The 12,260-nt window shown below is 37.7% G+C and overlaps 1 protein-coding gene and 1 long non-coding RNA gene across 3 annotated transcripts; one reads left to right on the top strand and one right to left on the bottom strand.

Moving 5' to 3' along the window:
* Window positions 1-1,053: 1,053 nt before the first annotated feature.
* LOC114820740 (uncharacterized) lies at window positions 1,054-2,953 on the top strand. 2 transcript variants are annotated; one of them, XR_003768189.2, is made up of 5 exons: window positions 1,054-1,349; window positions 1,450-1,550; window positions 1,617-1,747; window positions 1,846-1,912; window positions 2,730-2,953. It is a non-coding gene; the product is annotated as an uncharacterized lncRNA (long non-coding RNA). The 2 variants fall into 2 exon arrangements; XR_011574824.1 differs by having other exon boundaries at window positions 1,450-1,747.
* Window positions 2,954-11,645: 8,692 nt separating this feature from the next.
* LOC139190899 (uncharacterized) lies at window positions 11,646-12,038 on the bottom strand. Its single transcript, XM_070811389.1, has 2 exons — window positions 11,843-12,038; window positions 11,646-11,779 (listed from the first exon to the last, which is right to left on the bottom strand). The coding sequence occupies exons 1-2, from the start codon at window positions 12,036-12,038 to the stop codon at window positions 11,646-11,648; spliced, it is 330 nt and encodes a 109-aa protein (XP_070667490.1).
* Between the last annotated feature and the right edge of the window lie 222 nt (window positions 12,039-12,260).

The following is a 12,260-nucleotide window of genomic DNA, read 5'->3' as shown; positions in this document are numbered from 1 at the left end:
TTCAAGACACGACCAATTACGGAAAGGAAGATGGTGAAGATGCCTACTTCTTATTTAGATGGTGATGTGCGTTTATGGTGGGATCAAATGCAGAATCTAGGTGACAAGGGAAAAATCTTATCCAAACTTGACGTTGGTGGAAGCGACTAATTGTTAAGAAATTCTTTCCTGATTTCTACAAATTGTATTTGGCAAGAACGGGCCAATCAATCATTAGAAAAGAAGCTACGCTGATGGAGACTAAAATTTAATTTTGCCAAGAAATGGTGGATGTTAGGGGAGAAGAAAAATAACAAGAAATTTTGCTTGTTGAGAATGATTTCCCACACGTGGAGTGTAACAACTCATCCCTAATTTTACAGTTTTTATAATTTTAATGGGGTAAATTGACGAAAATGCCCCTTTAAGCGAGATTGTTAACTTCCGTTAACTGTCATTTTGTGATGCGTATAAGCTATTATTTTATCGTATTCTCAGAGTACGTGATGTTTCAAATACGTAGGTGAAAATTCTTTTATGTTTAATTTTAATTTCAGTACAATTATTTTAAATTTATGTTATTATATATGTATATTTGGCGTGATGTTATTATATATATATATATATATATATATATATATATATATATTTGACTCCATGTTTTTATAAGGATATCATATTATAGTATTGTATGGAACGAGAATGAAAGTTTGAGTTTGGTTATAGTATTATATTTTCACCTAGCTATTCGTATTGTCACATGTCACAGTCCGTCCCGAATTATTTTATCGTCAGTGTGAAATGTCTATTTTTCCCTTGGACGTTGAGGTGTGTTGTGTGTGACATGCTTTTAGAGGTGGTCCAATATGTTAAGTTTCTAAATTTTTGGACCCAATTAGAACTAAAGGTTCTAATTGTTTTGGGTGGTTGTAAGAAAATCAAGACCACACACATACTCCCTCTCCCGTTGACTATCTTTCTCTCTCTTCCCTCTCGGTTTTTCTTCCTCTTCCATACAATTGTACGGTCAATTCGTGAATCAACCATTTTGTGCACGAATCAAGGTGGTGAAGGTAATGACTGTGTTCTTTACGAGCCCAAGAATTCAACCATACCATTTTTAGGACGTGAAACCTTCGAAAACCCGAGAACCAGAATTCCCGAGTTAAGGTATTGTTCATGCAAACGTAATCGTGAAGTTTTCAAGGAGTTTTAAGGTTAGAGGGAGCCTTAACACACCCTCATGAAGCTCGAGGAAGAAAGTTGGAGTGATTTGGACGTCGGGAAGCGTAGTTTGACAAGTTTGAAATTTTGGCCGGATTGTCGAGGTCTCTCAGGCAAGATCCCGTGGATTTCAAGGCCTAAAAGTGGTAAGGTTTTGTTCCTCTAGCCTTAAGCTTCATTTTGGTTCAAATTTCATGGATTTTGGTGCAAAAATGAGTGAGATATGAAGCTTTAAAGATTTTCCAGAAACCGGCGATCGCAGCGGCACCGGCACCGGACTCTAGCGAACCAAGGAAGAAGGAGGAGAATATTCCGTCAAAGTTGACAGAATATTCTGACGCCATTAGGTAACTTTAACGGCATATGCTACTTTTTAACGGAATATTCCCTAACAACATTGAGGTTTCCGTTAGGTGTGCCAAGCACGTGCCTGCGCGTGGGGGCGTATATGGCCGTGCCTTGGCCCGCGCGTGAGGGCATGTGGGGTCATGAAATTTTTTTCTAAAATTATGGGGATGCTCCTGACGTTGAGTAGGTCATGGTGGTATATTCAAACACCCCATTTGAGCATTGTATGAGAAGTTATTTCCTAGTTTTGTGTATGTGCTTTAAATAACTTTTATTCAGTTATTTCGCATATAGGTGAGACCTATCCTGAGGACGAGCGTCATCAATCGAGGCTCGGGGGTTACGACCCTTCAACATATCAGTGAGTGGGCTTTTGGTTTTCCGTATATGCCTATATACTTGAGATTTTTCCCGGAAAATGAATTTGAATGATTATACGTTTTGAAATGCCATGCAAAGTATTTGCCTATTTTATTTATGCATTAGTAGTTGCATATATTTATTATTGGTGCTGCAGACGCACAGGTAAGTGCCAGGTAAGTTAATAAATTAAATATATGAGATTGTTTCAGTTATGCAAGATACGATATGATGTATTGAGAGCTCATAAACCTGCACCCCGGTGTTAGTGCTTCCGCCCGGAGTTAGGGCACAGACCTTCACGTGATGTTCACCTCCCGCACCATATCCTCACCTTGGATCCAAGTTAGGTGCACAAGCTTGTTGTACCCACTTTAGGTGGTTCCAACTCATAGGTGACCTGCGATCATTCGCACAATCTTCATATGATCGTAACACTAGAGCATATTTATTTTTCACCTAGTCCTATTGTACAGACCACTTTAGGTGGTTCCGACTTGTGTGCAGAATTTGATATGATTGAGATTGGTTATGAGATATAGATTGCCATGCAGGTCACGTTAGGTGGATCTAGCTGATATGATGTCTGGCATTGATATATTTTAACTGGATTATTTATAGCATTTCATTGAGATACTTTGGCATGGTATATTTCTATGGACTTTCATCCTGAGCATGAATTTTGATATAGCATATATTATATTTTCTGAGAAATTATACATGTTTTACGGTGAGGGGTTAGAACATTTGAGAAATGAAATGATTTTGAAAAGCTTTGTTTTTGCCCACTCACACTTTCTGTTTTTGCGCCCCTCCAGGTTTTAGGTAGAAGTACTTTGGTGGCTCACCAGGATTTCAACGGTGGTTCTGACAGAACATCATAAATGTAGGATCACCCTTGGGTGTTGTATAATTAGTACTTGTCCTGCTTGACTGCACTTAGGTTATTTATGCTCTGGTTGTGTATTTCACACTTAATCTCGCACTAGCACTTTAGCTTAGCTAGTACTGCTAGTAGTTTGGTTTTTTTTTTTTGTTTTTATTCACTCGTATGTCTCTATATCAATTTTACTTCCGCACTGTGCACATGGTTACGTCACTCTTACGCGACGGCCAACACGCCCTGATTTAGGTCGAGGTGTGCCACGTACTCCGAAAATACGATAAGATAATAGCTCATACGCGCCACAAAATAACGATCAACGAAAGTCAACAATCTCACCTCAAGGGGCATTTTCATCAATTCCCATTATAATTATAAAAATCGTAAAATTAGGGACAAGTTGTTACATGGAGACTCAAGAAATGGGTGATTCTGAATTTGTTATGCCTTTAGAGAATCAACAATCTAATAAATTGGAGTTAAATTCTATTGTTGGCCAAAAAAAATTTGGGGAAGGAAAAATATTTTGATAATCATTTGGTATATTTTAATCTTGTTTATGAAATTAACTTCATGATTATCCCACCTAAGTGCACTAAAAGTTCGGCTTCTCGAGTTGAAAAATTTATTTGCTTAACAAGGGACTTGTCTACTAGCTACCAAGATCGTTTTAAGGAGAACTCGAGGTCGAGTTCCTTACAAGTGGAGGAATCTGATGTAAGATAGGAATGGGGTGAAATTCTACGAAGAAAGGTAAAGAAAAGTAAGTGGTCTAAAATTAACAGGAAATGACGCACGAGACAAAAACTCCACCCAAATATCAAATATGGGGTTAAAAGAGGAAGATGTTGTAAGCATAATTTACTGAACAATTATGGAGGCCATAGAGAGAGAAAGGTGAAACAATAATAGAGAGAAGAGAGATGTGTAATTATGGGTGTGTTCTATTCCACCCCATTGTGTCTTTATTTATAGTAGTAGGGAAGGTTAATCCATTACCCTTTTAGGATTACAACTCTTAATAGGTAATCAACTCCTAATATGAATATAAGAGATATTCAAAGATATACTAGGATTTACACAATCACATTCCTAATCTAATAGGATTGCAACACTCCCCCCTTAAGTGTGTAAATACTCAAGTAAATGGCACATCAAGTCTTCAGTGATAAAGCAAGTACATTTGATGAAGTCGTCGACACAATGAGCGAATGCGAGTCTCAAATCAACATAAGAATGCATAAAAAGGTAAAACTCACAAAACCTCGCTATGGTAAAACCCAAGGTGGGAGAAAAACCAATAGAATAAGAAGAAATGTGAGAAGTTGCATTAAGTCAAAATTATACATCTTTTGGACGCAAGTAGGTAAGCTCACAAGGGTATGATCAGCCTAGGATGGGTGCCTCGTTAAAACCTAGTTAGGTAGCTAAAACCCAGTGGGAAAAATGCTCCTAATCGTAGGGAAAAAGTGTACATTAAGATCAAGTGAGTATACTTCTGGATACTCCCCCTGAGTTTGACATAACTTCCAAATGAGAACTATAAGTATTGCATATGAACAGTTAGGCATACCAATTCCTTGGAAAAGCTTCAGGAAGGTTGACTTTGGCAGTGACGTCATGTAAAGGTCGGCAAGGTTGTCTAGGATCGGTTTGCATGACTTCAATCTCCAGATGCTTTGCTGATGTAGATGTAGATGTAATATGTCTTGGCGTTGACTTCGTTGATGTATCATGGCTTGGTCGAGTTGATACATGCGGCATAATCTTCATGGATCGTCGTTGGGACTCAACAATGGATGAAAACACAACAAGTACTTCGAAATATGCTCAACGAGAACTTCAAACCATGTTTCACTTGTGGCATAATGAAGTAAGGTGAGTCTTGGAACGGTTCGAAGATTTCGCAACTAAGGTCATATCGTGCACCTCCAAGATATTGTGATATCCTTTAACGGTAAAGATATAACCATTCGGGGATTTTGCCTTGTGCGGGTTTGATCTGCTCGAGATGCGTTAGGATTTGATTTGCCCAAATTCATAATACCTTCAGGGTACGTCTTTAATACCAATTTAATGGTTGTGTGTAGGCGCGGTGCTGCACCTTTACTAAGATTAATAGCGAAGGAGATGTCCTATCTAAATACAATGAGCTAAGTACAACGAAGTGCAAAGTTGAACTCAGATATGGAATTTCGGATTCCATAACCTCTTGAAGGGTTTCATTTGCATATAATGTATAGACGATCATAGGTATACTCAAAGGTAACACCTTCGGGGTGTAGTTCGACTGGTAGACCAAAATACCATCAGAACAATGCTTTAACTTTAGGTTAAGGCATAAACGAGTTTTCCCAAGATCCTTCATCTCAAATTCCATCTTCAGGTGCGAGGCAGTTTTCTCAAGCTCTGTTAAAGTCTTAGTGAGATTTGTATTAACGACATAAACTATAACTCTAGCAATTCGAAAATAAGACTTCATAGTTTAACACACAAGGGCATAATTCATATCTCTGACTGATCAAATAATCACTTTGACGGGTATACCACATCCGTCATATTGTAAGTGAACACCTCAAACAAGTTAAGAGGGTGTTCCGTGGTTTTGGAACTATTTGAACCAGTACACGTAATTCTTTGAGAACTTACATGTAAATCTCCGTATCTATATCCCCAATGAGAAAACACTAACCACATTTCATAATGCTGCTATCAATCACAGGACATTTGAGAAAAACCTTCTGTCGTAAGGTGTGCATCATAATGCACTATATCATTCATCTCATAACGTTTCCTTTCCCACTTGTAACACAACAGGTTTACCTTGGGCAGTGTGGGAACTATGGGTCTAAACACACTTTGGTAAGGAAGTTGATATGGATTGTAATTTCAGTTGTCCAATCAATTCTACATTGTCACTTAATCAATAAAACACGGTTCGATATCGTCACTTTTCATTTATGTCGGTAACTACCATATAAGTGAAAACATCATCGATGGTAATCTCATTTCAATTCCATTTAGCTCATCTAAACTTGTATACTGGACCAAGAACTTCAAGTCTCGGGTGTAATCTGGATTAATCTCATAAGATGGAAATGATTTGAGACAACGATCGAGTGTAGATTCATTATTGTGCCGTGTCTTCCTCTTCCAGGGAAGTGAATCCAACGAAACGAATGATTTGTCATGCTCCAGGCCAAAACAGATTGATTGACTATTCGCCGGTGTACCTAACCGTCCAACAGGGGTGGCACACCCTCTAGGGATGTTGACTCGACGTCCGTTGAGTACGTCTATCCTTGTAGACATGTTTGCAGTTGGTATATGATCTTGTTACTTTAACTAGATTAGAGGAATGCGTTTGGAGCAACATTATGAAATCTAGAATTCATCGCATTTACTTATCATACATGTGTGGTACGGGGATCGAGATGAAACATAATGGGCAACGCCCATGCAAATTCGTGCTGTTATCCAAGAACGTTGACGTTCTTATCTCCCCTTAACGGTGGGAAGGCTATCTCATTAAAGTGACAACCAACAAATGAGCGGTAAAGAGATCGCGTGCAAAGGCTTGAAAAGAGCTAGTGTGAAGAAGAATCATGATCGACAAAAGATACACATCCTTCTTTGAGGACCCATATTGGTACGTTGCGGCGGCGCAAGCTGGCACATAGAATGCAAACCCAAAGGTGTAAATACAAAAATCGTCAGGTTCGTACCCAGTAACCAACTATAACGTCATATAGGTTGGGTGGCAATAAGCCTCTAGGCGGACCAACATAGTTGTATACAAGATTGCATAGCCGTAGGCAGAAACTGAAAACTTGGTACGTTCACCGAAATTCGGACGATCATTTAAATTGCGCTTTATGATTGCTAGGTGAGGCTATTTGGGGTGAATCATGGGAATTCGATGTTCAATTATAAACCCAAAATACATGCAATACTTTATCGAAAACCGTCGATATAAACTCTCCGGCATTATCCAGGCTCCCGGACTTTAAGGGATAAGTAGGGTGGTGAACCCTTAATGGGCCAAGAGGTTTAGCAGCAATGTGTGTTGACAAACATGTGACCAGTTTGTCGATTCATCAACCAAAACCATAAGTATTTATATGGTCCGCATTTTGGTTGGATTAGTCCACATATATTCCCTTGAATCCACTGCGAAAAACGAGTCGTTTCGTATCTTTGCTAGGAATGATATAGAAATCAATTTCCCTAATAAGCAGGCTTGGCAAAGTGTGCTTGTAGGCACAAGATCCTTACTTCGGGTAAGGAGATGCGTCGTAGCATCATTGTTCGACTTAAGTGTCCCAAAAGGTCATGCCAAAGCAAGTAAACTGCTCGAATCACCAGGCTCCAGGCCAACCATATGTGGTGTATTCCCAGTTGGGAGACAACTCATTGGCCCCAAATCAAAGCTTTAGGCTCATTTTTGGAGGTGGTGCAAAGATATTCCACTCTATTTTCATCAATGGTTTCAATTATGATCATTGTTCTCTCGAATATCTTTAAAAACTCAACGACAGGAAGAATTTAAGGTCCCTTAAATGGTGATGCAATACCATTCATACAATGAGGAGCGTGCCAATGCTCTTAATCAGGTTGGATAGACCTGAAGTCGTTGTTAGAGATGTGATTTAGGTGTAAAGTTAGTGTGCGTAGTATGCATTCATCTAGATAACTAACTTCCCCACATTCCTACCTAATCACATGTTTAATTGAATTCGGTCACATGTATTAAGAAACAAGATTCAATTAACTCATATTTGAGGACAATATCAATAAGATTCTCCATAAGTAAAACATACACCAAACTTGATCCAAGAACATGGAAAGATGTTCACAAAGTAAATGGTTTAGTAAAGGAATTTGGCCAACAAGGTCATCCATGCCAAAATTTTGCTCTTCCAATGGTGTTTGGTGGAGCAAAATTAGTCACACATATTAACTACTAGAACGGTACCCCTCAATGATGCGAAATATATAAGCACACAAATTAAACCCTCTTGTTGACAATTGTAGTATATATGTAAGTAGGGATCGTTCTAGGCCGGGGATTATTAGGGATTGCTAAAACACTTGAAACTGACTTGAAAACGTAAAACTAAGTTTGGAACACTAAACTAGACTCAAAGAATGCAAAACTAGACTCTAATACACTAAAACAACTCAAATGACTCAAAACAGTACAAAACAAGCTAATTGACTCAAAACAGACACTAGGAATGACTTTGGACGAAAATTGACTTTTACTTGACTCAAAACACTTAAAAACACAAACTAAAACACATTCTAATTAATTACACACACTAAAGTAAAGGGGGATTTGGTTTTGATGAATTTGAAAGTAAAACAAACAGATTGTAAACTAAAACAAAGTTTGGATGAAATTGGGTAAATTGGATGGATGATGGGCTAGCTAGAGGGTTCTTTTCCACATATGACACACTTGCATACAATCGATTTCTAGTTGTTTCTTTCAATAAACCATAAATCTCAATACCCCAGTTTAATTAGGTACGCTTAAATTAACCCTTAGATTTTCCTTATGTCATTGAATTGGACGGAAATAGTGCATCGCAATCAAATTATTCTTCAAAAGTTCCCTACATGAAAGTGCATAATAGAGATACAATCAAAGATCATTAAGTTCTATGAAAATCATAAGTATTGACAAGGCATTCGTAACTATGAAAGTGCATAATACTTATGCCAGGAATTTACTTAACACGATTATGACTAGCAACCTCCACTACTTATGAATATAAGTTCATAACGATTAGGTGAAACTCCCTTATATCCTAGCATCAGATTTATGCATGCAAAATAAGTGTGCATTCTCAACCCACATACACAAACAAGTTTTAATTCAAACAGATAAGTAAATTAAATTCACAATTTATGAAATTACAACTGGATGTAATCAAATCATATTGCAAGTATAGTCATGGTTTCAAAATTCCCCCTAGCTAAGAGGGGTTTAGTTCCTCATACTCGCAAAACAAAGATTATTAAACTTAAACATTGAAAACAAAAGAAAGATTACACCTAAAAACGTTCCAGCAACTCTAACTTGAATGGCAAGCACGTCCAAGGGCTCTCATTCTTCTTCTTTACTATGGCACAAGGTATGGTTGATGATTTTTATGGTGAATTGTGATGGTGGATGAGTGATGGGTGATGAGAGTGTAAGGGTGCGGCTGGATGTGTGTATTGGAGAATGGATGAGAAGAATGATGTATTTTTGTGCAGCAAAGGGAAATATTTAAGGTTTTAGGAAATCAAAACCCTAACTTATTTAGGTTAGCAGAAATTAAGTCAAAACTACTAGAAAAAGGAAAACAAAATTAGAAATCAAAGGAAAAAGTAAGGAGATATGCGGCAAGGCTTTTAATTAAAAAGGGAATGTGATTTGGTACAGGAAATAGGAAAGAAAGGCTCTCCCTTGCACGGCAAGGAAGAGAAAGGGACAAGGGAGGTGTGGCAAGGGGTTTAGGACTTCTAGAAGTTCTTATTTAGTGTCTTAATATGATTAGGAGTCCTCTTTGTTGCTGGAACTTAGGGACTTTTAGGATTAAGAAAGGTTAAAACCAAAGTAGGAAACCTTGGCTTAACATTCCTTCTACTTGTAGGAATGCTTGTGTAATTAGGAATCTTCATTCTTCTAGGAATCCATCTTCAATTAAGAATCCTAGCATCTTTAGGTCTTCAATTTCGTCCATCTCCCTTGCTCCAAGCATGTGATATCTATTCCAAGCCCAAAACTGCTCCAAAATGCTCTAAAATGCACTTTCTTGCCTCCTTAGCCCTTTGGACCTACAAACACACGAAAATAACTTAAAATACTAAAATAACTAATAACTAATAACTAACAACACAAATGCAAGAAAACAAGCTAACTAAGTCACCTAAATATGCTCCTATCAAATTCCCCCACACTTAGCTTTTGTTAGTCCTCAAGCAAAATGAAACAAACAAAAGAAACAAAACACAATCTAGACCTTCCAACAATTACCTCAGGGATTTCCAATGAACATGACATGCTAAAAATCATTACTTACACAGATTTTGGCCATCCTTACCCTCGAGCACATACTTAATCATAGTTACCATCCACTAGCTCGCATTTAATCAATTAAAACAACGTTTTGAATGTAGTAACATGCCTTAGAGAGTTCACTCAATTCCTCACTAAGTACACTCTTATTTTCACACAAGAATTTCTGACTACACTCCCTACACTATGTATATGTGAGAAGATTGATGTAAACATGAAGACTAGTACTCACATATGTTATAGCAAAGAAATCACTTTTCTAGAATTATTAATGTGTGTATATATATGTATAATCTCATGAATGGAATGCCACTACTTAGACGTGAGAACCAGTGATATCATATGCTCTTACCAACTCTAAACTCCACATATTGAAACACACAACACTCAAGATGGAAGTCAATGGTTGTAACGGGGTTAAGGGTGTTGGCTAACAAAGAAAGGTAAGGAACAACAAAGGTTCTGAAAGAAATAGTAAGTAAAGTAATGAAATTGACACTTAGAATTCACTTTTGAATGCAAAAATCAACTTTTAAACACAAGGGAAGATTCATGCAACACCTAGGATCAAATTCAAACTTTTGGACCCTTTCTTCAACAACCAACACATGTGAGTTCATTCTCACTTTTTATTTTCCACGAATTTTTCTTTTTTTATTTTTTTTATTGTCGTGCCCTTGTCTTTGGCACACAAAACACACACTTTGAAACATTCTTCCCCCACACTTACTTTTCTGCATATGTTGATCAAAAGGAATTCACTCTAAGTCATGCTTCACTATTCTTTAAGAACAAGGTATGGAAAGTCCTATTCTAGGCTATGTAAGGATAATGTGGTTAACAAAGAAAATAGGCTAAACAAGGCTCAACGGGGCTTAAACCTACAAAACAAATGACAAAGGTGGGTTCGGCTATTTGGCTTTGGTTCACTAAACAACTTCATCTTAAATATGTGTTATGCAAATCAATTTCATGCTTTGAATGGAACGGGCATGAGTTCTAGTATTTGGGTTTGTAATGATGAAACACATTCTAAGTAGCAACCAAGCAAAGAATAATGAGATCATACAACAACTTTAGAAAACAAGAATGCATAGATTAATAACTCTCCAAATAAACGTTTAGGCTCAAGTCTCTCAGGGATGTAGTGTTAGTTTGAGTTCCTTCCTTCAAGAATGTTACAAAAACTGATTTTTTTTCCTTTTGTGAGTACATGTGAATTTGTAAACTATAACTACAACCAAGCATAAACCAAAGAGCATATCAAACTTCCATCCATGCTTGTAACTTTCTTTAACAGTCATGCACTTAAAAACCAAATCCTCATCGTTGTGTTGGAAGGTACCCTAAGACACAAACAAACACACAAAAACAACTCTTTTTGGGTTTATCAAAACACTTTTTCCAGAATTTTTTTCAAATTTTCGGAATTTTACTTCAAAACACATTAAAACACACCAAAACACACTAAAAACACTTAAAACAGTGAGTAACAACATTAGAAGTGATAGGTGATAAAATCCCACGAAAATCATGCAAAAACAGCTTGTTTACCCCTCCACACTTAACCAAACATTTTCCTCAATGTTTAAAACATAAACGCACACATAAGCAAACAAACAAACAACTAACAAAACATGGCAAAATAAAACAGTAAAAGAGAAGGTTTGAGGAATGCAAATCTGGTTTTGGAGTGAAAGTTTCATCGTTCCTAAGTGGAATGCATACGTTGCCTCCCAAGAAGCGCTTGCTTTAACGTCTTCCAGCCGGACGACTGCCATGTTAAGCTTCACTAGTGCGTACGGCATGGAGGGGTACATCCTCCACAACATGCTCCTCAAAATTCTCATAGTAGGCCTTTAACCGATGTCCATTCACTTTGAATTCTTGTCCTGTTTTCAAGCTTTGAACTTGGACTGCATCATAAGGAAAGACATTAGTAATAACAAATGGGCCAACCCACTTAGAACGTAACTTACCAGGAAACAATCGAAGGCGGGAATTAAAGAGTAACATTTTCTGCCTAATGGAGAATGATTTGCCACGAATCATCTTGTCATGGAAAGCCTTTGTCTTCTCCTTGTAAATTCGAGCGTTCTCATAAGCCTCGTGCCTAATCTCTTCAAGTTCATTCAATTGGAGCTTCCTATGAATTCCAGTAGCATCAAGGTCCATGTTGATTGTTTTGACAGCCCAATGCGCCTTGTGCTCTAATTCTACGAGAAGATGGCACGGTTTGCCATAGATAAGCCGAAATGGGGACATGCCAAGGGGTGTTTTATATGCCGTACGATATGCCCACAGTGCATCATCCAAACGCAAGCTCCAATCCTTCCTTGTTGGCCCAATAGTATTTTCTAAAATCTACTTGATTTCTCTATTCGAAACCTCGGCTTG

This window comes from Malus domestica, chromosome 13 (assembly GCF_042453785.1).
Source record: "Malus domestica chromosome 13, GDT2T_hap1".
Lineage (NCBI taxonomy): Eukaryota > Viridiplantae > Streptophyta > Magnoliopsida > Rosales > Rosaceae > Malus > Malus domestica.
Note: the sequence above shows the minus strand (reverse complement) of the source record. Positions and strands in the feature narration are given on the sequence as shown.

Coding starts and splice junctions, on each gene's coding strand:
- LOC139190899 (XM_070811389.1), bottom strand. CDS start 12,038: ATGGACCTTGATGCTACTGGAATTCATAGGAAGCTCCAATTGAATGAA. Junction 11,780..11,842: donor CCGCCTTCGATTGTTTCCTG/GTAAGTTACGTT, acceptor CTTATGATGCAG/TCCAAGTTCAAAGCTTGAAA.